This window comes from Artibeus jamaicensis, unplaced genomic scaffold, assembly GCF_021234435.1.
Source record: "Artibeus jamaicensis isolate MK-2021 breed Jamaican fruit bat unplaced genomic scaffold, CSHL_Jam_final scaffold_3307, whole genome shotgun sequence".
NCBI classification, from domain to species: Eukaryota; Metazoa; Chordata; class Mammalia; order Chiroptera; family Phyllostomidae; genus Artibeus; species Artibeus jamaicensis.
This window is the reverse complement of record NW_026522040.1, coordinates 5,999,293-6,025,631: the sequence shown is the minus strand read 5'-3', so window position 1 is coordinate 6,025,631 and position 26,339 is coordinate 5,999,293. Positions and strand designations below refer to the sequence as shown.

General features: G+C 44.9%; 1 protein-coding gene across 3 annotated transcripts; it reads left to right on the top strand.

Moving 5' to 3' along the window:
* Positions 1 to 1,773: 1,773 nt before the first annotated feature.
* On the top strand, positions 1,774 to 24,776 carry CPA2 (carboxypeptidase A2). Of its 3 annotated transcripts, XM_037165844.2 has the most exons (12): positions 1,774 to 1,942; positions 2,182 to 2,377; positions 4,310 to 4,391; positions 5,032 to 5,166; positions 6,586 to 6,681; positions 8,409 to 8,510; positions 10,421 to 10,519; positions 11,862 to 11,972; positions 13,105 to 13,195; positions 14,692 to 14,891; positions 16,926 to 17,010; positions 24,541 to 24,776. In XM_037165844.2, the coding sequence occupies exons 2-12, from the start codon at positions 2,313 to 2,315 to the stop codon at positions 24,726 to 24,728; spliced, it is 1,254 nt and encodes a 417-aa protein (XP_037021739.2). In that variant the 5' UTR covers positions 1,774 to 1,942; positions 2,182 to 2,312; the 3' UTR covers positions 24,729 to 24,776. The 3 variants fall into 3 exon arrangements, with proteins under 3 accessions (XP_037021739.2, XP_053513094.1, XP_037021738.2); XM_053657119.1 differs by lacking the exons at positions 1,774 to 1,942; positions 24,541 to 24,776 and adding an exon at positions 23,361 to 24,038 and having other exon boundaries at positions 1,998 to 2,377; XM_037165843.2 differs by lacking the exon at positions 1,774 to 1,942 and having other exon boundaries at positions 1,999 to 2,377.
* The last annotated feature ends 1,563 nt before the right edge of the window (positions 24,777 to 26,339 follow it).

Genomic DNA, 26,339 nt, shown 5'->3' with positions numbered 1-26,339 from the left:
TGTAAGCCTCATCATTCTCATCCCTGCCTTCATCAACACTTCCCTGCTCAGAAACCTTCCGGGGCTCTCCACTTCCCCTCTCAGCAGGTGTGAACTCCTCTTCTTGGACTGTGAGGCCCTTCACCATCTAGCCCCGCCTTCTCATGTTTTACTTTCCTCACCCTGTCCAAGGTCAAGTCTTCCTGCCTAACCCAACCGTGCGCCATGTGTTTTCCCAGTTCTCTACCTTTCTCATGTTTCCCTGCCCCTAGAAATTCAGGCTCTCCTTGCCAAATCCTAGCCACCCAAAGACTCAGTTCAAATCTCATCTTAGTTTGAATTCAGCCTCTTGGTTTCTGGGGGTTTTTTTTGGACACACTAGAGATTAAAACAACAATAACAATCACAACGAAACACAAGTTAATCCAGGAGTGTCTTAAACCAGAAACACCAGATACCTGCCCTTCCCCTTCGGGTGGCTACTTGAGAATTCTAACCAGGGATTTAAAGTGTGTGCAGACTAAGAATTCGACACATGGAGGACAGGTAAAAATTTCCTTGTGTCTGTTTGTGGTCAATTCTTGCTGGGCTGAATATAATGTGTGTGCATGACTAAGATGCAATCAAGTATGATTCCTAAAAGTAGCTAGGTGTATTTTTCTCCTCTGGCAATGAAGAGCAAATTCAGATTAATATAGATCTATGTTTATAGACAAGAAAAAAATCACCTTTGTTTTCATAAATATTTGTTTAAAAATCAGAATCTATGCACCCCTATCATCATTGCAACATTATTTACAACAGCCAAGATTTGGAAACAGCCTAAATGTCCATCAGTAGATAAGTGGATAAAATAGCTATGGTACATTTACACGATGGAATACTGCTCAGCCATAAAAAAGAAGAAAATTTTACCATTTGCAACAGCATGGATGGACCTGGAAAACATTATGCTAAGTGGTATAAGCCAGTTAGAGAGCGGCAAGTACCATATGATTTCACTCATATGTGGAACCTAATGAACACATTGAAGTAACAAGCAAAATGGAGACAGACTCATAGATAGAGAGCAGGCTGAGAGCTCTGGGGGTTGGGGGCTGAGGGGTGGAGGGACTGAGCCAAAAAAAAAAAGATAAAGAACTCACAGACACAAACAATAGCGTGGTGATTGCAGGGGGGAGAGGAGTGGGCGGAGGTGGAAAGAGGGTATGGGGGAATAAATGGTGATGGAAAAAAACCCCAAACAAACAGAAATCAGATCACGATGCACTCTTCAATAAAACTACTTTCCAGTCCTGACCAGTGGTTGGGTATCATCTTGCAAAGTGAAAGGACGCTCATTTGATCCCCAGTGGGGGCACGTGCCTGGGTTACAGGCCAGGTTCCCAGTGGGGAGTGTGCAAGAGGCAACTGATCCATGTTCCTTTCTCATTTTGATGTTTCTCTCCCCCTTTCTTTTTTCCTCCCTTCCCCTCTCTCTAAAAATAAACAAATAAAACCTTCTAAAATTTTTTCAAAGGAAAAAAATCAGAGTCTATGATATCATTTTTTTGTTTAAGGGAAAGCTGTAAAACAGAAGTTTGGAAAGATATACAACAAATGGTTTTCTTTGGGTGGGGAAATTATTGGTGATTACCCGTAAGTAAAACACCTCCGTTTTATTCAAACTTGCTAGTGCAAGCAATTTCATTGTCATAACCAGGGAGAGATTTTCATTTTGGGAAAAGCACGGAAACAGAGACATCAATTTGACGCAAATGCAGATGGATCACTTTAGAGACAGCTCAAAATTGAATACTAAAAGGCCTTCTGTTTTGTTTTAATATAGAGTGAGAACTGGACAGGGCCCCATGTACAGGGAGAGTCTGCAGATGGGGACTCAGCGATTGCCGTGTTTAAGGGTAAACATTACAAAAATAAACAAAGGAGCAAACCAATGGCATGTGATAGACAGGATGCCCAGGTAATTGCTATAAATGTTGTGTCCTTTTTTTTTTTCTCAGAGACCTGGAAAGGACTCTAACCTCAAGGTCTATTAATCTGGCTCCTATCCCTGGGTAGAGCGAGTGGCACTTACGTTCTAAATCATATAAATATGTGACTTGCCCTTTGTAAGGCTCTTTCCATTAAGTTTGTTATCTCATCATAAGAATGGAAAATGTACACAGGTGGGTGCCTAAACCTTGAGAATTTGACCCGCAGGTGGGAATTTTACCATGTGGAAATTCACCCAAGTTCTTAGACTGCTGGCAGATCAGCCTTGGCCCTGGTCCCTATAAATAACTTCAGGAGTGATGCTGACTGAGTTCTAGATTCTAGCAAGATCCCTGATCATGAGGTGGATCCTGTTTTTTGGTGCCCTTTGGGGGCATATCTACTGTCAAGAAACATTTGTGGGGTAAGTTATGCTTTCTGATACCTGTTTGAATGTTGCTGACTTGATTCAGAGTCTCTCACCGACTGCAGCAGAATCAAGGGTGGAAGTCTTCAGCATTTTCAGAGAGTTCTCTTCGATTTGGAGAGGAGATCGTGGGATTAATAGAAATGAATGATCAGAGAGGGGAGAGAGAGAGAGATGAATGACATTTAAAGAAAAAACAAAAATGAAAACTGAACACATACACCCTATTTCTCTCTGTACTTCCTCATTTTTTCCTCTGATGATCAGGATGTAAGGATGAAAGACATGAGTGAAAACAAAGCTGTTTGGCCATTTATCTCAGTAGGTGAATGGATTATTCTTCTGCCTCTTCCTCCCTACCTTCCTGGCCCTGTCAGCTCTTGTCCTCCCCCCACCCCCATCTTGGGACCTAGTGCCTGAGTAGTGGAACCTCACAAAGTGGGAAGACCAGGGAGGCAGATTTGAGTCCAACTCCAACTCTCATGGCTTTGTAACATTCATCTTTGCTCCAAAGTACTTTGTTCCAAGAATCTCTGAAGGGCTTTAGGTAGCATTCCTTGAAGAGTGTTCTAGGGAACTAACAAAGTGGTCCAATAAACTTGGCCCCTTAAAGTGGTGGTCAAATAAACTTGGGAATCTTAGGGTTAAATGAACTATAGGATTTCCAGGCTTTTTTTTCTTTCATTAACTAAATTAGCATGTGCTTTAAATTTATGAGAGGAGTTCTAGGTTGCTGCATCTACCCAATATTTTTTATTATAAAACTCCTCACTTTTTTAAAATGCTGAGCAACTCAGCATTTAAACAGCTACTATTCCTTAGCACACACACCAGGAAATATTAGCCTAATGTATTAACGTTTCCCAGTGCCTCTCCATTTTTTAAGGAGGACTCCTGGGAGTCAAGGCATTAGTCAAAAAGAATGAGACTCAAATGGAAGAATTTTCAGACCATCTGTGGCAGGTGGGTGCTTGAAGGCAAGAGGGCTTTGACTATCTCATCCTATCACATGTACTCCACTTGAGTTCATTGGAAATTGCATGGCACTTGTTTTCAGAAGACCTGAACTCTTATCCCTGTATGCGACTGTATGGCTCTTTGTACCGATCCATCCCCACTGTATAAACGAACAAGGCAGTCAGCCTACTTGAAGAAAAAGATAGAAGAGAAACATCAATCCCCAAGGAAGAGTTAGAAGAATCCAGCTCTACTACCCAACTTTTTATGAAGGATATGTGTTTGCTTATTTTGCAGCTTCTTTTTCCTGCCAAGTTGTCCTTGATATCCTTTATTCCCCATGACGTGTTTGCATGGGGGGGGGGGGAGGAGAGGGAGGCGCACTGTGATTTTTCTGGGTCCCAATTGTGCCTAGCTACACCCCAACTTTGGACTATATACATCTCATTCGGAGGTGGAACTCTGATATATTTGAGGTAACAACAGCAAAACAAACAAACAAACAAACAAACACACCTCCCACACCCATACACACCATTCTAGGCCTCTCCAGATGTGAATTCCGCTTCCAAGCACCAAACTAATTATTCTACTTTAAAAAAAACAACTTATTTCTGAAAAACAGGAACAGACAAGTTTTAAAAGCCAGTTCTTTATTGAGCAGCAGGTGTCATTTGAGAATAATCATTAGCTAAAGGAAAGGCAACTTTAACATCAAGCTTCCTGCTAGGAGCAGGTATACCTTTTAATTATTATTTAGATAACATACCCTTGGGGGAAGTAAAGCCGTTCTATCAACTGCTCATTCTGCGGATGTGGGTCAGTATACTATTTATTAGTTTCCTGATTCTCAGAGAGGTTATTGACTGCTGCGTTAACCTGGCACGTGGAGACAAATAGGGGCAGGCGGCAACAGGAACCAGTGTCCAGGTTTTGCTTTTTAAGGTCATGCCTGTGGTTACTATTCTTTAGAGATCAAGTTCTTGAGATCGTACCAAAGAATGAAGAACAAATAAAAAATCTGGCAGAACTGGAGGCTGAAGAAGATCTTCAGGTATCTGTCCCAGAGTGACTACTCCACAGTTAGATGTGGTGATCGGTACCTCTCACTTCGGATCTACTCATCTTCTCTGACTGTGTGGGATGCTAGCTGATGAAGCCGGGATGCAGAACACCTGGGCTCTCGTCCCAGCTCGGTGACATGGGGCAAGTCACCCACGTTTCCTGTGTCTCATTTCCCATTGACTCTAATGAGAGAATATCTCTATGAGATATTCTTCTATCTCATAGGTTTATTGTAAGAATGAAAAAAGAGATTGAAGTTACTTTGAAAAAATTCTGAACACTTTTAACATATTATTTCCTTCCTAAAATAATTTATAGTATAACATTGTTATACAATGAATTAGATCACCTGAACGTCCACTGTTAAAAAAAAAACTGCCACAGTTTTAAATACTCTGTTCCTTCTGCCCATTTTAATAGCAAACTACAGTGGGGTGATTATAAAACATATGTCAATGCTTGGCTATTTAAAAACCTTTCTTGCAAAATTACAGTGATTCCACAATGATTCCAGTCTTGTGGGCGTGAGATAAAATAGATAGGAATTGACTTCTCGAAATCTATCAGTGCGGAGCTGTCCATTTCTCTGACACGACCCACTCACTGCCTTGGCTTTTTATCCCTTTCAGCTTGATTTCTGGAAATCACCCACCACACCAGGGCAGACAGTCCATGTCCGAGTTCCCTTTGTCAGTGTCCAGGCAGTGAAGGTTTTCTTGGAGTCCCAGGACATTGCTTACTCCATCATGATCGAAGACGTTCAGGTAATTACCCCACAGAGTACCCTTCCACAGGCTTGCTGGTCCATTTGAACAGAGGACCATCCTCTTTTATCCTTGGGGGCCCTCCGCCAGGGGAGGAACATGTCGTGCCACTAGGGCCGCCCTGCAGTGTGTACCATCCCTGCAGAGTGGGCAGGGAGGCCCTGCCCCTCTCTCTTTTGCATTCGGCACAGATGGGATGTGGTAATAAAGAGTTTAAGGGCAAGGATAAGAGAGTCTTCAGCATGAAATGTAAAAGGCAAACTGATGGGTATTAGTCAAATTAGGTAAAAGTAAGATTTTATTCATCTAGCTTTTAATGGCTGGTTACCTTAGGCCCTGTGTCTAACCATGGGGCATAAATGTATTGGCCACCGTATGAGAAAGCACTTTCTGAACAAAAGATGAAGCAGTCAACACCACAGACTGTAACAGAATTTATTATCGGGTAGTTTACTTCCAGGAAGATTGGGCCAGAGCAGACAGAAAGATGCTCCAGCAGGTTTGTGCAAATTACTCCCTGCTACCAGGCCCCTGTTGCTGTACTTTGTGTGCGTGTATGTCTGTGTGTGTGGTGTACTAATGATTGACAGGACAAAGGGACAAAGAATGCTGTAGCTCCAGGGGCCACACCTCCTGGTGGTTTGTGATCAATGATGTTCAACCAGTGTGCCGCAAGAATTTTTAAAGCATGGGCTACCTGACTGTTTTTAGTCAGGGGTACCCACCTCTTTTCCCTTAGCCTGTCAAATAAAAAAATGACAACAGCTAACATAACAATAGCCATCCGGTGTAGATGAATCGAAATTATACCCGTTTTTTTTTTGGTCACATTGGCAGAAAATATATTTTTGATGTGCTGCAGAATTTTAGTAATTAGTTTATGTGTGCCATGAGATGAAAAAGGTTGAAAATCGCTGTGATAGATAATTGTTTATAATCAACACTATGACCAGTTTGATATTGATCCTGGTTGTCATGGCGAGCCGGCTGTTGCTAACGAACACGATCACAGCTACAGTTTCAGGAACACAGCCAGCCATCGACTAGCAAGCTCTGGTGTGACTGTTAAGGACTGTGAAGGGGGTTCAAAGGTCACAACTTGGAAGTTAAGACATGATGTGAAATCTGGGACATGGAGATGGAGCCGGTGGTGTTCACATCTCCATCTATACAGCCTGGGTTCCCACAGAGGGAGGAGGAGCCATGAGAGAACCAGGGGACTGACTGTCCTCCTATATTTGCAGCATCTGGCTGGCCAGAGGCCCCCTTGATGCCCATCGTCTTCCAGGGAGCTGCCAGAATAAGGCAAAGGCATGGCCCCAGAGCCTATAGGACAGGGAAAGGGACTCCTGGGACTGTACCGAACAGATGCAAATGCACTGCTATAAGCTAATCACAGGTATGATTGGTTTTTCTTAGGTTCTGTTGGACAGAGAGAATGAAGAAATGTTATTTAATCAAAGAAGAGAACGAAATGGTAACTTCAACTTTGAGGCTTATCATACCCTGCAAGAGGTAGGTGTTTCAGAAGGGACATCTGAGAAACAGATGACAAAACCCAGATGACAAAACCCACCCGTCCCCTTGGTGATTTAATGGAAATGATTATTTCCTAACTTCTTCAACTTTCCTAGCATTTCACAGCCAGTATGAAGTGTCACAGCCTCAAAGCACGACCCAAAGCCCACCTGCCCGTGCCAGCAGCCATCCCACGATTTTCCAAGCAGCCAGAAGTGTCTTACGCGAGCACACAAACAGCCTCCCGTGGGCGACCGTGCTTTCTGTTCAAGGCCCCCTTGCTGATTTCTGGCGGGTGCTGCCTACAAAGCCATTTGAGAGCTATGCTTCATGCTGTCACTGATGATAGTTTCAGGAGACACCTCAACACCTCTGACTTCCAGCCGAGGGCCTGGTCTCCCACCTGCCCACCGCTCCCATGCCTCACATTTGTGCTCTTTCCTGAGTTTTGCCATAGTGGTAACACCCCTTCCTGCATCCGAGTCACAGCACACACTGACACCTGGGCACCTGGGCAAGTGCACACAGAACTTTTCCTGAGCCCACAGGGGTCTGTTTGCACTGAGTGACTTGGGGGTGAGGGATGGTGGGGAGGGACATGGGCAGATAGGGATTGGGGCCTAAGGGGAGAGAAAAGATCCAGACAGGAGGTTCCTGGTAGGTGCTGATTCCCCAGGGGAGGAATTATAAAATGCAAAAAAAAAAAACAAAAAAACCCTGAAAACAAAGCCCCCCCCCTTCCCTAATTTATTTGGTGACACCACCTATCCTAAACTCATATTGGGGGGGGGCACGCAAAAATCTTATCTGAGCTGACTTGCTACTCATTTGTGTCGCTGCCAGAAATATCAGTGTAGTGAATATGGGGCGGTGCCACCGGACTAGTTCTATACAGAGTGCAGGCTCTCTACCTTCCTAAAATCGCACGCGCCCCCCTCAAAAAAATAATAAACCCCTTAATTTGAAAAATGTGTACGGCCTCTAAAGATTCCAGACAAGGGCTCGTGGGTCGGCCCGGCGAGGGAGAAGAGGGCGCGCAGCCTCTTCCCCGCGGGCCCGCAAAGTGGCGCGTGCCCCGCGCAGGGCCGACGCGGGCAACAGCCGGAGGAGCCGTGCTCCTGCGGTTCGCTCCCCAGACACGCCCGGCACGTCTCCGTCCCGGCAACGGCCGCAGCCGCCCCGCATTTCAACCAACTTCGCGAACTGGAGGCGATGTAGCTGCTGACAAGTGCCTCCGAGGCGGGCACCCTGTCGCCCGGCCCAAACCCGCCCGGCTGCCTTTTGTGATGCCGGTCTCGCCACTAAATCCACTTTTCTTTCTTTCTTTTTTTTTTTTTTTTTTTGTCTGTGTGTGTGGTGCTGCTAATGTTTGTGTCCCTTCACTAGTGAGCGTGAGCAGCTTTCTGACGGGGCAGTTGCACACCAGCGCTGGGCGGGGAAAGCCACAGGCACGCCAGGAAAGTGCCATTTTGTTTCCAGCACGAAACGGGAAAGAGCCGGCGCCGCAGCCGCAAAATGGCTTCCCGGGCTCCAGCCCCTGCAGAGGAGGCCTGGGGACGCGGGTCTCAGCTCTGACCCAAATGCCCCCCATCCGGCAGCATCCGTCGCGCTGCCCTCTCCACTTTGTCTCGGGGGAATGGAAAAGGAGGAAGAGAAACACTGCGAATGGGCGCATCAGGTTATTGATTTGCAGACGTCTTATTTACTCTTCTTAAACACTGCAGATTTCCCAAAAAATGGATGACCTCGTGGCTGAGTACCCCGATCTAGTGAGCAAAGTGAATATTGGCTCCTCTTTCGAAAATCGGCCCATGAACGTGCTCAAGGTACACAGGTTCACGCGCCCAGACTCTCAGGGCTCCCGGGCGGGACCGGAGTCGCGGCTCCGCCTGCAGAGCGCCCGCGCCCCCGCCCCAGCCCCCGGTTCCAACCGGTCCTCGCTGGTTTGGAGTAGCCACCTCCGCACTCCCCACCCCCGCCCCTTTTTTCCTTTTCTGCTTCCTGCGCCGACTGACGCAGGTCTGCAGGGGTGAACTAAAGCTCTCATCTCGGGAGATTGGCTCGCAGGCAACCGGAGAGCGAGGCGCTAATAGGAACCGAGGGCGGGGGAGGCGGTGCGGGGGCCCGGGGTGGCTGGGGGCCGGGAGTGGGGGGGAATGAGGTGAGGTATTCCGTAATAAATCAAGCTAGTAGTTCTGCGCCCCGCTTTTCTTGTTTCTTTCTTAAAAACAAAAAAGACTACGAGAGATTTTTTTTTTAAGCGGTGAAGCCAGAGAGCTGCATTTAGAAAAAGAGTTCCCGCATTAAAAACAGGGTTCCCGCAGTGCGTGAAAGGGTGACAGGCGACTGAGTCGCAAACGGAGATGCCCCCAAACAGGGCCCTTTGTAGGTATTCCAACCTGTTACCTCTAACAGAGATTTTAGGTTTTCTCACCTTGCCCTGAAAAAGAGTGAAAGATTTCCTAGAAAGAGTTTGTTAAGGAAAAAAAAAAAAAAAAAGAAAGAAAAGGAATGTCACAACCCCCTGCTAAATTTGGAAACGTTATGGCTGAGAACCAACGGACTCAGGACAGATGGATTTCTCCAGAATGTTTTTCTCCAAGCAGGCCTGAGAGGAGCGGTTTGCCAACTTATTGACACTGGGCCACATTTGCTAACGTTCACTACCTTCTTTTTAAAAATTTCCTCCTGCCTGTTTCTCCCGCAGCTGGGTCAGGAAACCGCAGCTCCCCCCTCGCTCCCCCACTGGATTTTCCTGGCTTCCCTTCTCCATTGTGGTTTGTGGTTGAGAATGATACGTGTTTGTGAAAGTTCCTGCTATTTGCATTTGAACACTTTGGAGGAAAAGGCACAGAACATTTTGAACAAAAACTCTAAAAACCCATAAAGTGTAATCTTTAGCAAGGATTTTTCATTTCTCATTTACCTTATCTTCTATGTTTAGAATGCTGCACGGAGATAGAAGTTGATAGTGCAAAAATAATGTTTTCTTCCCCATTTACTGATCCAGTTGGCAAAGCCACCACTCCAAAGAAAACTAAGTCACTTGGATCATAAAATTTCAGCTCTGGAAAGCACATCCAGAGCGTACCATCCTGTTTTTATGAGGGGCTCCACAGGTTATCATGAGCAAAATAGCACAATGATTGTGCTATTTTTTTAAATTGCAAAAATAGCACAATCATTGTGTGAAATTGGAGAATAGAGAAACAGACAAAAAAAACCAAAACAAAACAAAGAAAAACAAAACATCCCCGTATTCCTCATTCCACAATTGTGGAGTGGTAGCTATTGACATGTTGCAGTGTATCCTGTTTCTTTCTCTTTTCCTCTCTCTCTTACTTTTACTCTGGATATCTACATACATACACATGAATTATCATTAAAAAATTAAAATGGCATCATACTATTCTATAACCTGTTTTTCAAAATTCACAGTATACAGTGAACATACTTCCATGGCATTACATTATCTGCAATGATTTTTTTACAGACGCGAGAAAAGAAGAAGTCTATGCTCTCGTTATCTTGCAGTTAAGCTTTCATTAAAGGAAGGGGTCCAATATAATCACCCGAAGTGAGAGGAGTTAATAGGTGCTTCACTGTCTACACTTCCTCTTCCTCACTCAATCACACCAAGTAACCAGAAAGATGGACAGACAAGGCCCTGGGTAAAAGAGAAGGGGCTGAGGGTCCGGAGCAGCTGAGTGTTCACGTTTCCACGCTTCTTTTGCAGTTCAGTACTGGAGGAGACAAGCCGGCCATCTGGCTGGACGCCGGGATCCATGCTCGAGAGTGGGTTACACAAGCTACTGCATTGTGGACTGCAAATAAGGTCATCTTGCCTAACATTTCTTGATTAGTGTGTCTTTCTGGGATCAGACCCTACCTAAGCAGGCAATGATCCCTGTGGCCCTGAGGGCTCACGCTCTCAGCCCAGGAGCTTCCCTTCCCACATGGGCAGGAACAGACCCACAGCCGATTTTTTGGTCCTGCCCCAGCCAAGTACCCTGGCACTGTCCCTCAGGCAGGCCACCGTGTACCTGTGAAAAGACACAGTGAGCTGGGAGAGATTGAAAGGGTAACAAAGAAAGACCCCCGGGAGTCAGACTTCAGCATAAGAATTGGACAAGAGAAAAATTGCTTTGCTGCCTTGAATTCCCAGGGCTGAGAGGCACAATGTGCTAGAAATCTATAACATCACGGAAGGGGCTCAAAATGGGAAATATAAACAGGTGCGGGGAGAGTTTACTTTGACCTGCAGATCCAAAATGGGATTCGTAAGGTGTTTTGGTGGTTCTGAAATTTTTCCAAATCTGATTTCGAAGTCAGGGTATAGCAGTGCCTCTCTTCCACATGTTCATTGGAATTGGAGTCAGGACACCGGGCTGGGTATGACCTCGTCTGGTATTTCTTAAGTAATTCAAAAATGACACGCTATAAATCAGAATGTTAATTCATGAGCAAAGGAAATCAATCCACATCAGATCATTCAAGCATGTGCAACCACGTGCACACTGACTGATACATTTTTCCCTTCAATTAAAATGCGGTTACCTTTAGGGTATTATGAAATGGATATTTAACAGTTGAATAATAATGCTTTAGGATGACTGAGCACAGGAAATGAGTAAATTTTAATCCAGCAGAAACTTCAACTCGACTGCAATTGATTGCAAGTAGAAATTTAATTCCCCAAATGGAATTTAACTGTTTCTCTGTATCTGTAAGGAAAGTCTCCGCATATTTAAGTTATCTGATGTTGGTCATGAGATCTTGGGAAGCTACCTACCCTGCGTGGTGATTAAGAAAAAATGTAAACGTTTCCTTGGATGGTAGATCCCTGTAAGCCACCCACACCTTTGCCTACCATTGCAGAATTCCTCACCAGAATTAACAGGGAGCATTCTCCTGCTTTTGAGAGAAAATGGATACGTAGTATCTGATTTTTAGTTAATCTAGGTAAATTATTCTAACCAGAAATAAAAGTATAGGCATTGGCCTATGAAACACATTAACACTGCAGGGGATTAAAGGAAGTCCTGGAAGATTCTCATTGACTAGTAAGGCTATCTTGTTCATGTTTGGAAAAAAACACCTTGCCGTAATATTCCATCCTGTGTGCCCCGGTGAAAGGGAAGTGTGAGCTTGGTGTCTGTGTTGTCGTCTCCGCTCAGATTGCCTCTGATTATGGAAATGAGCCATCCATCACTTCCATTTTGGACACAATGGACATCTTCCTGCTGCCCGTCACAAACCCCGATGGATATGTGTTCTCTCAAACCAAAGTAAGCCTGGACTTTTTCTCTCTCCTTAGAACAAGAATCGAAGGAGCTGTGTAGGAACTTCGAAAACAAGATAAAAGTAATCTTTCTGTCCTTGATTTACCCTAAACAGAATGCTCAGTCTCTCCGTAGTGGCCCCACACGGAGGCGAGCAGTGGAATTTATAATCACTTATTCCAGCACACGATGTCTTCACATATTGCCTCCGTCAGAGCCTTATTTCAGCTGTTAGGCTGGGCTGTTAGAGTTCAGTGTTCCCAGTGAGTCACCTAGGAGATTTGTTCCAATTATCTCTGTGTTTTTGTGGTAGGATTGATAGAAAAGAGGAGGCGGATGTTACCTGCTGACAATTAGATTTGCAGTGGGATTTAGGTAGGCAGTACAATACATCTAACATTTTGCTTAAAATCTGTAGAAGAAATCCTCTGGAGTATTACTAAAAGGAGTTATGTGTTCTTTTTTTTTTTTTTTTTCCTTTTTAAAATCTCATTACAAAACACCATTGTGGCAACTGTGACCCCATGTATGTTCAAAATGAGTGAGAGCTTCAAGTTTATTTTTGGAGAGATCTGACTACAATAGCATTTTTTCAATGTGTTTAAAAGGAGCTCGTACAAATACTAGTACTCATCTTATGAGATACTCTGTGAATAAAGGTTCCACGCTCAAGTTTGGGAAATATCGTCCACTGTATCTTTCTTTCTTGGATTTTCATTAAAAAAAATCAGAGCATTAAACAATCCTTAGAAGTTCTAAAGTAAATCAGCTAACTGAGCTCTATATTTTCCCCAAAATACTCTATCACAAAACCCTTGCTCCCTCCCCACTTTTTGAGTTTTTGTTGTTGCCATTGAATAGAACTGGCGTTTTCCGGGACATGGTTTGCCAGGTCTTCATTTGAGGAGATGGGAGAAATGTCTTCTACTCTGTGTGTGAGACAGCTTAGAAGCTCCAAGCAGAACTGTGTGTGTGTGAGGACTGGTCCACACCTCTGTGGGGAGTGAAATTTGTGCAGTTCCAAAGGGCCTTCCAGAAGGGATGGGGGGAAATTAACAAAATTCTAAAGAGACCTTCTCATCAGGCTGAGTGACCGCTCCCATCCCCTCATTCCCTTTTTTTTTCCTGGATTTTAAAGAATCGTATGTGGCGAAAGACCCGGTCCAAAGTATCTGGAAGCCGCTGTGTTGGTGTTGATCCTAACCGGAACTGGGACGCAGGTTTTGGAGGTGAGCGCAGGGATGGTCAGACGTTGTCTGGCCAGCTAGCTGTTTTGCATGGCTCTGCAGGGCTGTCAACCTGCTAAGCCCATTCAGGATTCAAGCCATTTAAAAACCTATTTGAAAAACACTTAACTGAATTCCCTTCACAGGCACGCAGTGCTGTCACAGAGCTCTGAGCAGCATTTAATATATTTTGTCTCACATCTTGGTTTTCCCACAAGCTGTAGCTGCCTCGGCTTCTGAGCTCTCACAGCAAGACATTGCGCAATGGAGGGAGGCCGCCGGAAGCCCCAAACCAACCACTAGAGGGGGTTAGCATCTATTCGGAAGAGAAGCATTACATCATCTATGGATGCTTCGAGAAAGAAAACTAAAGTACAAGTAGGATTAAGAAGTTGATTTTCAGAACAGAGTCAAAAGAGAAAATGCTAGCTTGCTGCTCTGGCTCCGTTGACTTGCAGCTGTAATTTTTCAGAGTTTCAGTGGCAGTCTAGTCCAGGCTCGCCTTTATGCTTTCAGGCATCAGTTAGAAGCCCTTCTCTTTCTCTAATTGCAGAATTGAAATTTGTTTGGTTTTTTCCTCAGAAGGCACGATAACAGTGAGGTGAGAAACTGTATCTCTTCCACTGCAGTTTTCCTAACACCTAGCACAGTGTCTGGAACATAGAAGGCAATCACTAAGTACTTGTAAGACAAATAAATTAGCAACACTCACCGAACCCAGAAAGAACACATTAGGGACTGACAAGAGGATAGGGATGAGTGGCAACTTCTTCATTAATTGATTTTATCAATTTTACAGTAGGTTTTTTTTTTTTTTTTAGTGTAGGGAAAAAAAATCAAAGCATCAGATCCAAAATAATGTTGCCGTTATAAAATAATCCTAGAATAAAGCTGACAGGCTATATTTATCCTTTGTTCGTATCACTTAGAGACCTTCGGATGTCCCGGGCCCTGCCCAGGCCATCAGAGTTTCTGTAGTGTCCATAGCCCTGGCCAGGCCACTGTGAACCATCTTCAGTGGTTATGGGTAACTCTAGTAGCTGAGAAAATCAAGGCCAAAGGTGGCCTTGTGGTCAAAAGTACTTGTGATTTCCCCACTGTAGAAGGGCTGACAGAGGTTCCCTGCATTTGTGGTTTTGTGACTTAGAGGTGCAGATGCACAGAGTCTTTTACTCTTGGACTCGAAGAATTGGAAGCGATCCCAGAAACTGAACTTGCTTAACTCCCACCCAATGCAGGAATTTCATCTATAATATTAAACCTAGTTTTTCTTCCAATAACTCCCACAGAGAGGAGATGATCTAATTTGATAGCTCTTTCTGCCATATAGAAGAACCATATTTTAAAGGATGTCCAGAATCATTTCAGTTCAACTTCCTGACTCTGACATTCTTGCTCTGATTTCCAGAGGAGGAGCTTAGCGATGTGTGGAAACTGGATTCATACAGTGTCTTCTTAAATCTCATTGTTCTCTTTGGGCTTCTTTTGCATGCCATCAGGACCTGGAGCTAGCAGCAGTCCTTGCTCTGATTCATACCATGGACCCAGTGCCAACTCTGAAGTTGAAGTGAAATCCATAGTGGACTTCATCAAGAGTCACGGAAACGTCAAGGCCTTCATTACCCTCCACAGCTATTCCCAGCTGCTGATGTTCCCCTATGGGTATAAATGCACCAAGTTAAATAACTTCGATGAGCTGGTGAGTTTCTGAAACTTCATTTCAGCTCAGCCACCAGTATCCATTGTGCAGTCGAATAAGTTTCGGTCCTAAAGTTATGAACTGAGATGGGAGTGCATTAGGGATAGGTTATAAAGATGAATGAGGCACAATATGTCCAACCACTGAGAAGAATGTGATGCGGACCTTCCTAAATTAGGTATCCTTAGGAAATAGAATTCACAAAATTATTACTGCTTTCATCTAGATAAGCAAGGCCCTGATGAACATAAGTTCCCAGGATGTGCTTTCTGTTGCTTAGGAAATAACCACTTGGATTTGGACCTGAGGCTCTTGGATCTAGGGTCCAGTGCTCTGTGCCGACTTCCAGCTCCTTGCCTAGTACCTTCCTGCTGCCCTCGGCTCTGTGACCTGCCGTCATGGTGCACTGGTGTTGGATGTTGGGCGTAAAACACTCATTTCCCTAACTTCGATTTCCTCCATTGTCTTTCCTGTTTGAGGGATAAGTGAAGTGGTGACATCTCAGGTGGCTGCTTACAAATGACCAAGAACTATCCCCAGCTGCAGAGCATGTGCAAATATTTCCAATTTGGCTTTTAGGCTTAATTTTTGAAAACTGTATGTTAGAGATAAGCCCTGAGATGCGACCTTTTGGTTAATTTACTTTCAAATAGATTATTGTCAACAGCTCCTGGCAGAAATGGAATAGATTATTCCAATTCAGCTGTATCTTTCATCCCATCAGTTGAATTTTAGCACTGTGGGGCAAGTTTTCAGGGTTTTGATGGTGTGTGTAGTATGACTCAAGGTTGAATCGGGGGAAAAGAATGTCAAGGTTGAAAAGAGCCTAAAAGGTGCTTTTAGGAGATCTAGATCACCTTAAATTATCCACACCTGCTGCTCGAATCTCTGCCAGATAGTTATTCATCCTGTGATTGGATGGTTTCCTGGCTTTAAGGAGCCTATTCCATGTTGGGGCATATTTGATTGTTTGCGTTCTTCCTTAGAGCCAAACCAACTCCTTATGGTTTTTACCTGTCAGTCCTGATTTATCGTCTGGCTCCGTGGAGCACGTTTATTTCTCTTTGAGAGGCAAATCCACTAGTAACCTGCTACACCCAGGTTTTTCTTATCTCCACTATTGCAAATACCGCTAGTTCTTTCGGGCCCTCATAATAGGGTCCCAAGTTTCCATAACATTCCGCTTGCTATTTTCCAAACATGCTTTGGTTTGCCTGTGTACTTCAAGAGTAGCTCCCAGAAGTGAATGTAAAGCTTGCGTTGAGGGTTAACTAGCACAGCAGAGCGTGACCATAACCGCCCTCAGCCGGACTAGCACTTCTGCTTATGCAGTTGAGGGTCAGTTTATTGGCAGGAGCACCGGCCCGTTGACTCACATTGGGCGTATTGACAACTGAAACCCCCAGGCTCTCTGAGGAGTCTGCCGAGCCAGATTCCCCGCATCTGGTAATTGTACAGTTGTTTTCCTGGACCCGAGTTTAAGACCTGACATTTATCCCTAGCAAGGATAGTAAAGCCTCAATCAGTCAAAATTGGAACCCTCAAATAATGGAAAATATTTTGCTGAGCTCTACTTCTTGGAAAAAGAGACAATCATAGGGAAATAAGCCAATGTAAGGATGTAGCAAAAAAAAAAAAAAAATCACCTTTCTGGGTAAATCCTAGGGTCAGTACACATTCTATTGAGCCCCTTACTCCATCCCCCTCCACGCTCCTGCCCAGCTCATTTCTGTCCAGAGCCCTGAACAAGAAGAGTTTATGGCAAAATAATGACCTTGGTCATTATTAATGCAAAGGTGCAGATGATCAAATAAACAATGAGGGTCTTCATGTTGTATTTTAAAAGGCAACAAAAGTGAGCTGTGCTTACTTCTTAGTGAAAATGGTTGAAACATAAAGGGAGTTGTGCTTCTTCCTCAATTAATCAAGGAGTCAGTTAATCAGAGCGTCCCATTCTGCATTCCACTGTTGGGCATCTGTTCTTCCAAGAGACGAGTGCTAGCCACTTACCTTTCCTTGGTCCTCTCACTCTAGAATGAAGTGGCCCAAAAGGCTGCCACATCTCTGACAAGCCTGCACGGCACCAAGTACAAAGTGGGTCCTATCTGCTCAGTCATCTGTAAGTATCTAATGTGTTTTTACAAATGGTCCACTAGAATAGGGGGCACCATGTGATTTGGGGCCAGAGCACTGAAATGCCCTGGTGTAAAATGGGTGCCCCTTCATGTACGAAACCCAGCCTCATCTGTCTCCCTCAGCGAGGCTAGGTCTTCTCCCTGATGTATCTCCTATGTGATATCGAGAACAAAGAACTTTCAAAATATGGCATTCGTGTGCTCTCTGCTCTGCTCGTCCTGACCCTTACAGCTCACTCTTAGCATGTGGAATCTCTGCCTGAAAACAGGCCTCCATCAAGACCTGGTCCTGAGTCATTACTTTTATTAATTACACTTTTCGTGGCCAGACTTCCTATAACCCCTCTCTCCCACGGTGGCCTGGGATAAAAATAAGAAATGTCTAGAGTGCTAAGGGAAAGCCCAGTGTGCTCTCACGCAGATTCTGAATCCCCCCAAGGCATCCCTCCAGTCCCTGTGGACACAGCCAGAAACTCGGGACCTTGGGAGTGAGTGCCAGGAGGTCCCTAGTGTTCGTTCCCATGGCCGTGATCCTTTGGAAGCAAATGCTTCTTACAGGCACCCACTCTGTCCAACACACTTTTGTTAAGCATCTTTTGAGCACTAATCATTATGCCAAGTATTGGAGACGTAATGAAGCAGAGTCCTCACTTCGATGTGGGAGATGAAGAGGAAGTCAGTGAACTTCAGTTCATGTGCAATATGCTATAAATGCTCCAAAAGTATTAGAAAGTTGGGGGGATTTGGCAGTGGCAGAGTGAGGAAAACTTTCATATAGGGAGACAGCAGGGTTTTGAAGGCTGGTCACCAGATAGCTAGAGGAGGGGGAGGGGGAGGGGGCCCTCGGCTCCTTCACAGCACATGCAAAGGTGCGGAAGGATGAAACTTGATGATGGGCCCTGTGAACTACACGGAGGCTTGGAGCTGCTGGAATGAAAGTGGTGAGAAGGAGAGTGGGGGGGTTCAGGGTTTCATGTATGTACCACTTTAAGGAGGTTAGGTTTTTAACCTAAAGGATTCTGGAAGCCTCTGGAGAGTTTTCAGCAAGCATTGTGTTTTAATTTAGACCACACATTTTAGTTTCAGTGTGGAGGGTGAAGTAGTGATGGACTGGATGTGGGAGCATCCCATTGAAAGAGCAGGAAGAGCTCTGGAGAGAGATGCGGCCCAACTAGAGCAGTGAGGATGGAAGGGAGACATTTAGGAGGTACAACCAAGGGTTTTTTGCCATTAATCAGATGTGGGGAGTTTCTCACTGAAGGACATTGCATGGCACCATTAACTGAGGGAGACATCCAGGAAGGTGAAACAGGGGTAGCAGTTGGAAAGATAATGAGTTTAGCTCTGGAAATACTGAGGGTTTTTTTTTTTTTTTTTAAGATTTTATTTATATTTAGAAAGAGGGGAAGGGAGGGAGAAGGAGAGGGAGAGAAACATCAATGTGTGGTTGCCTCTCACACACTCCCTACTGGGGACCTGGCCCACAACCCAGGCATCTGCCCTGACTGGGAATTGAACCAGTGACCCTTTGGTTCACAGACTGGCACTCAATCCACTGAGCCACACCAGCCAGGTCTTGAGGTTGTTTTCAAGTGGGGATGCCCTGCAGGCTTTGGGCTACATGGCCCCGAGATTCTGCAGAGAGAGAGAGAGAGAGACAGACAGACAGACAGACTTGGGATAGTTGACACAGAGAGGATGTTTGGTACAGGACAGCAGGAGCAGGAAGAGTCATGGGTGGAGGAAGGGAGCCAGACATTAGGCCAAAGATGAGGTTAGTCGTCAGGGAGGGAGATGCAGCAGGGCTGGGCAGAGAGGAGACAGATCTCTATGTTTCAGCAATTGTTGGACAGGAGGCAGCGTTTAACAATGACAAAGGCCACAGAAAGGCTAACTATTACAAGGACAGAATGTTTACCATTGGATTTTCATCACTAGTGTTAAAAAACAAAATTCAACTGAGTAAATTTGAAGATCTAATGGGCTTTTTAAAGCAGTCATGAATTGGGCAGCATCCCATCTAGCAACCAAAAGGGCACTCTGAGGGTGGTACAGAATGGAAGAGTTTATAGGCAGAAAGAGGGTGGACCAAGAAGTTAAGAGTGGATTATTTCAGGCAAGGACACCTTTTCTTAGGGGAAGGGGGGGGGGGTCTCACCAGGCAGATTAACTCACTGGTGTGGGTCAGGAAATTCCAAGCTGATTTGTTTAAAATGCCACTCCTGGGAGAGGCTTAAACTGCAATTAGGTTAGGTATTAAATCTAGGTTTGGTGTCATGGGCTTTTAGCACAAGTGATACCATTTTGGGCCTGTGGTTTTCTCTTTTTTAACACTAGTGTTGGGGGAGGAAGACATTTTCCTATATCCTCAAGGTTCTTTCAGCTGGTTTAATAAATAGACATGAGACAGATTAACAAAAGAAAATGACCGAATTTAATTACATACATATGTATGGGAACCCCACATCCATGAGAGAGTCCAGACCCCACATCCATGAGAGGTCCAATGGCCGAAAGGGCACATTTAAATAGATGCATGCAGAAGGTTATTGCAAGACAGTACGAGCAGAAGTTCCGTAAACTAAAGTGTGCCCTGCCCTATAGATAAGTCAAAAAAAAAGGAAAATGGTTATCTCTGATAACCTTTAATTATGGGCAAGGCTCCTAATTCATGTTTTTCTAGGTAGTTAAGCGGGGGAGGGCAGAAGTTTCTCTTGCTTCCACAGGGTCCTGGTTGCTTTTAGCTCAGAACAGCCTGCATACCACACAGGCACATCTTAGGGTAACTTGTTTTGAACCCCTACACTAGCTTATTGGGGACCGTGAGTGAGACGTTTCAGGAGAGTGGTAGGAGGAGCCTAAGAAGCCCGGTTGGGGAGAGTCAGCACTTGTGAGTGGACGGCTCTTTGGAGGAACCTGGATATGAAGGGGAGGAGAGATAGGAATCAAGGATTCCTTTTATAAAAAAATTTTTTTTTAAGTTTTGAGTTTTACATTTTTTTTTGCATTTTTTCACTACCATTTATCTCTCCTCTACCCATTATTATTATTTAGATAAGAGACTTATTTACTGAGTGGGAAAGGATTAAGAGAGGGAACTATGAAAGATGCAGGAGAAAGAAAGAAGAGATGACCAATGTAATACTTTTGCAGAATGGGGGAGAAGGGGGGCAAGACAGGGACAAGCAGAGGTGGGCAGATCAGGCTTGAACCAGAGCGGAGTCTGTAGTCATACTGGGGGCAGAGTCAGCTGTCTGTGCGAGAGTCGTGGTGGCAGAAATCTGAAGGTATACACACTTATGAGGCATGGTTTTCTTTCTGTTTATGTATTTTTTAGGCAAAGGGGAAGGGAGGGAGAAAGACAGGGAGAGAAAAATCAATGTGTGGTTGCCTCTCACACAACCCCTACTGGGGACCTGGCCTGCAACACAGGCATGTGCCCTGACTAGGAATCGAACCAGCCACCCTTTGGTTCATAGGCTGGTGCTTAATCCACTGAGCCACATCAGCCAGGGCTGAGGCATGGTTTTTTTTAATGGGAGTCATTAAAAAATAAAATTCAACCCAGTAACTTTGAAGATCTAATTGGCTTTCCTAAGCAATTCATGACTTGGGCAGCATCCCTAGAAGGGCACTCTGGGGGTTGTACAAGATGGATGGTTTTTATAGGCAGAAAAAAGGTGGGACGAAGACGTTCAGAGCGGATTATTTCAGGCAAGGGCACCTTTTCTTGAGGGAAGGCGGGGGGTCTCACCAGGCAGGTCACCTCACTGGTGTGGGGCAGGAAATTCCAAGCTGATTTGTTTAAAATGCCACTCCTGGGAGAGGCTTAAACTGCAATTAGATCAGGTGTTAAATCTAGGTTTGGTGTCATGGGCTTTTAGCAAGTGATGCCGTTTTGGGCCTCTGTTCTTCTCTTTAACGGAGTCTTGGAGAGCAGAGAAGTAATAGTTCATGCATCCTATCTAGAACACTTACTGAAAATCCAGAAACTAGTGATCTGGTGATATTTCAGGTGATGATAGTTCTTTTTTTTTCAGATGATGATTTTTTTGTTTCTTTTTTCTATTATGATGCATTTAAAAACTTCATAGAAAAACAAAATCCAATAACCAACATTTTAATTTTCAGTTTCAATTTCATTAATGGTTTCGTCAATGAACACAAATACATTAATCTAGCATGTCCATATAAGAACATTCAAACCTATGGAGAATTTTTACAGTAATTTATTTGCACCAAGTAGAGGACGCACCTGGAAGCAAAATCTCAACAGACTGAGAAAAATGCTCCAGATGATAATAGTTTGCAGTTTCTCTAATGCGTTTGAGACTAAGGAGGGAAGTAAGGAAGGTTACATAGAGGTGAGAGGAGGCGGGGCAGGATGGGATGGCGCACAGTTAAGACTGATTACACGGGCCCTCTGGAGGGTGGTCATGCTTTAGAAGGAGGGGTTTGAAAGGTGTGTGAACCTAGATGCACAGGCAGAGTGGACTCGGCTTGCTTCAGGCAGAGAGAATCCTTTTACAGCCCTGGGATGTGACTCCCCACCATGACCTGCCCATTAGGAATTTATGGTCAGATCACGCCGTGAGATTACTTTCCGTAGAACCTCTTTCTCGTCCACAAGCCAGTGTTCCAGTTTGCGTCCAGCTGTTTTTCAGTTAACATTATTTCCTGTATAATTTTATGTTTCTCCACTCCAGGTATTTGTTTTCCCATTTTAGTGCTATATCCCAGTTACTGGGCCTTTGGATCGTTTTAACTTCTTGTTAAACAGTGCTACTATGAACGTGTCGGTACAAGTCCCCCTTCATTTTAGATCTCTTTGGTATTGCATCCCAAGGCAAAAATTCCAAGTCAAATGGAACAAATGGCTTTGGACCTCTTGCTCTTCTCTGGGAAGACTGAGCTGCCTACAGTTGCCCAGACCTTTGAAACCATTTCCATGTGGGATGGTTCTCCCCTTTGGTGGGGGTGCCTCTAGGGACGAGGGCCTCCTGAGTGAAGGCCCCAGGGCTGATGGGCCCACGCTTTCTCGGTCCGTGTGGCAGCCTGTGGGTGGAGGCTGGAGTTCAGAATGTCAGCAGAGTGGCCTCAGCCATCTTGTAACTGGGAATCTAGTTTTCCTCCCTCCTTAGCTGAGGTATTTACAAGCAAGGGAGACGTAGGAAGGCTGAGGTTCAGTGTGTTTTTCTTGGCAAGGTCACAGGTATTGAAGACATTTTCAATAAGCAAATATCAGAGGAGTATAGGGTTTGCTGTCTGATATTTTTGGAACCTGACCATTAGTGGTCAAGCAAGTTCTGGCTGCATCTCTGCCTAGAGTCGACTCTGTTATCTTTGAACCTGGTCTCCCTCCAGCTTAGGCAAGCACTGCCTCTAGGAACTAGTCCCAGTTAAATGCTTTTGGCCTCCTGCCCCAGGCTGGTATGCAGCTCTGGCCCAGCACCTGCTTTACTCCACCCAGATGCGGCTGGACTTTTGTGGTGGGTGAAACATTTCCTGGGCAGTTTTTCATCTGGAAAGGGCCTCAAGGATCTCTGCTACAACAGGTGTTTGTCCAGAAGGAGTTGTGACTTGAGTTCTTCCTCAGATGTAGGGGACAAAAACATAGACCTTGGGGACAGGGGTCTGGGTTTGTGTTATAGCTCTGCCACTTTGGAACCAAGGAACTTTGGACAGGTCACTCATCCTTTCTTGGTTTCTTCATCTGTGAAATGGGTTGTTGAGAATCTCAGAAGACAGAATGGAGGTTTAAAGTGTTCACTAACTCGAAGGCACTATGTAAGTGTTCTTTGTTAGTTTTTTGGTGAACTCTCCTCCACGTACCTCTTGTCCTTAATGTGGTCCAACTTTTTTGATAGGATCCTAGTCACACTTAGAATCACAGCTGACATGTATTGAATACCTACTTTACAGACATTACCCCAGACCCTTCATTCAATCTCTCCGAGCCTCAGTTTTTTATCTGTAAAATGGAAATAAGACTAATACCTACTTCGTGACTCAGTGGTGATTAAATGAACCAATTTAGCATAGTGCCTAACACATTTAGTTAAGCACTCAACGAGTGCTGGAATCATAAACATTATATTATTCCATTTAATTCTCAGTGCTCTGTGAAATAAGTAACAGTATTATCCCTAGTTGACAGATGGGGCATTTGAAACTCAGTGAGATAAGCGATGTGCCTTAGGTCACCAGCTAATGTTTGGCAGAATCAGGATTCAGTCTGAAACTAGCATTCTGTCTACTATGGACTTCTTTTCTTTCTTTTTCTTCTCTTTTTTTTTTCTAAGTCCTCACCCAAGGATATGTTTATTGATTTCAGAGAGAGGAAGGGAGAGATGGGGGAGACAGGGAAAGACAGAGCAACAGACATCAGTGTGAGAGCGAAATGTTGATTGGCTGCCTCCTGTATGCTCCCTGACTGGAGACTGAACCCGCAACCTAGGTATGTGCCCTGACTGGGAATCGAACCAGCAACATTTTGGTAAATAGGATGATGCTCCAACCAACTAAGCCACCTGGCCAGGACCCACTATAGACTTTTCGTGTGATTGGCTCTGTCACGTAGCCACACCAAAGGCGTGAGTTAGCACTTTTGGCACCCAGAAAGGCTCGGTTCAAGCCAGAAACCTTTCCGTATTTGCTGTTTACCAGGCGCTACTATAGCTGCTGTGAGTGGAGACAGACACTGGTCAGAGGAGTTGTGTCCATTCACAGTATTAACCGCGAGTCCTGCCCGCCCTGGGACAGCCTCCCCCGTCTTCCTCTTTGTCCGACCCGTTCTTAGGGATGCGGTGGCTTCCTCCATCTCTGCCTCAGGCAGCTCCTTCAGTTCACCTCTACCTGCCCTCTATGGGCGGGACCTCAAGCAGGTCCATCACTCATCTCTTCTGAGTCATAATCACCCCAAGTCTTTGTAGGCTAATGCCACCTTCCTTCATCATGTGTCTTGTCAGCGGTCCCGAATGACACAGGTGCATGTTACTCTACTGCATGAGCCCATCAAATGTAAGTATTGGGCTTGTTATTTTATATAGAACAAGGCGTGTTCAGCTCTTACGCTGAAAGTTCCCTGAGGTCAGGGACCAAATATTTTCTTCTATTTGTAATCCCTCCTCTCCCTCTAGAGAAAACAGTGTCTACGCCTAGCACTCTTCTCAAGAAGGACATGGGGTGGCCTCCAAAGTTACAGAAGATGCCAATTAGGAGAGCAGGCAGGACTCCAAATGGGTGTGTGAAGCAGAGGCTCCTGAGAACACCAGGGGAAGCCTGGGTGTACCCTGTAGGGGCCCTTTACGTAGCACCTTTTGCTTTTCGAATAAATCTTGTTTTTTTCCTAAGCATGATTCCCTACTAAGCTATCCTGGCCCTCAAGGCCCACCCATGCAGACAGGGGCCTAACTTATCTTTGTAATAACAGTTGGACTTAACATAGAGGTTCTGTAGCTGCGAGAGGCCAGTGGGAATAGCATAACCAGACTTTCCTCTCATGTGCCTGTCAGACCAAGCCAGTGGAGGAAGCATTGACTGGGCCTACGACTCTGGCATCAAGTACTCGTTTGCCTTTGAACTGAGAGACACGGGTCGATACGGCTTCCTTCTGCCTGCCAAGCAGATCCTACCCACAGCCGAAGAGACCTGGCGTGGCTTGAAGACCATCATGGAGCATGTGCGAGACCATCCCTATTAGGGCTGTGGGGGAATAAACACCATTAAAAGCTCTCTGGTTTGAAGCAGAGTTGTGGAGTGGGGATTCCTTTTTGTAATCCTGATATAGGAAGATTATTTTTTCAATTTATGTTGCCCCAAAATATGGCAAACAGCTGAGCTCTACCCCTTTACCTTTTTAAAAGAATCCGTCCTTAGCAAAATGCTCCCAGCATCCTTTCAATATTTAAAAAACATTGTGGTAGAATAGGCATAAAATTCAACATTTTAACCCTTTTTAAGTGTACAATTATCACCACCATCCGTCTCCAGAACTTTTACATCATCCCGAATGGAAAGTTCCTACCCATTGAGCAGTAACTCCCTATTCTTCCTGCCTCTGACCTCTGGGAACCCCTCGTCTATTCTGTGTCTATGAATTTACCTATTTTAGGAGCCACATATAAATGGAATGATATATGAAGGGGGGCCTCCCAGAAGCCGGACTTTATTTATAAAAAATTGTGTATTTATTCTTACATGTTTAAACTTCAGTCACCTTCAAAGTCCTCGCCTTTTGGTGCAGTACACCCACAGAGATGTTTTCTCCGCTGCTCAGAACAGTTTTTGAACTTGTCGATTCTGATGCCTTTTGGTGCTTCTGCCATTTTTTGTTTCACTTTGTCCACATCAGCAAAAACGTTTCCCTTTGAGGACTTTTTTCATCCAGGGAAACAAACAAAAAAGGTCATTCCACAGGCCCCCAGTAGATCCGGTGCGTAGGGAGGGGAGGCACGGGGGTCATGGCTGTTTTCGTCAAAAACTGCTGAACACGCAGCGCAGTGCGAGCAGGTGCGCTCGTAAATCACCGTAAATCATCGGTCATGAAATGGGCAAACACGTTGAAAGAGTCTTCAAACAAAACGCACTGAGGCTGCACGCAGCTTCTTACCACAACAGCTGGTACAGTGATACAGATGGGTCCCCAGAACACTCCCCTAGTCGGGGGAGCCTGTGCTGCAAGGGGCCCGCCCTCCAGAGGTAATTCTGCTTTTTGGGGGGGGTCTCTCTCGTAGCGTTTGTCCTTTTGTGACCGGCTTATTTTATTTAGCATAATGATTTCAGGGTTCATCCATGTGGTGGCACATGTGTTGGCTCCTTCTTCTTAATCGAGTAGCATTTTAGAGCTAAAAAGGGGCTTCTGAGTTCATTTGCTCCGTAAATACTAATTAAGCAACTACACTGTTCCAAGTGTTTTGCCAGGTACTGTGTCCTCTGGTCCCATTATTGTCTTTGCTTTTCTCTTTCTGGTATGCCATGTTATAAACACTGGTGGGGACCCAAACTAGTGACACTCCCTCATGGTTGCCTCATCAAGTCTGGGTCTCAGACTCCATATAATTTCTCTTTAGACATTTACTTCCATTAGGGGTTGAAATTTTCTTCATGTGGATGATTTTCTCTGAAGAGGAAGGGATAGGAAGTGAATTTCAGCTTGCATGGAATTCTGGGTACTTGATTTTTTTTTTTTTAATGCTCACCCGGGGATATGTTGATTGATTTTAGAGAGACAGGAAGGGAAAGACAGGGAGAGAGAGACTACTGGCTGCTTCCCGCACACATCCTGACTGGGGATCGAACTCACAGCATTTTG

Bases quoted from the DNA above. Each gene is read 5' to 3' on its own strand.
- CPA2 (XM_037165844.2), top strand. From the start codon at position 2,313: ATGAGGTGGATCCTGTTTTTTGGTGCCCTTTGGGGGCATATCTACTGT. The intron at 11,973-13,104 runs GTAAGCCTGGAC...TGGATTTTAAAG, and splicing joins ATGTGTTCTCTCAAACCAAA to AATCGTATGTGGCGAAAGAC. The intron at 17,011-24,540 runs GTAAGTATCTAA...TGTGCCTGTCAG, and splicing joins TCCTATCTGCTCAGTCATCT to ACCAAGCCAGTGGAGGAAGC.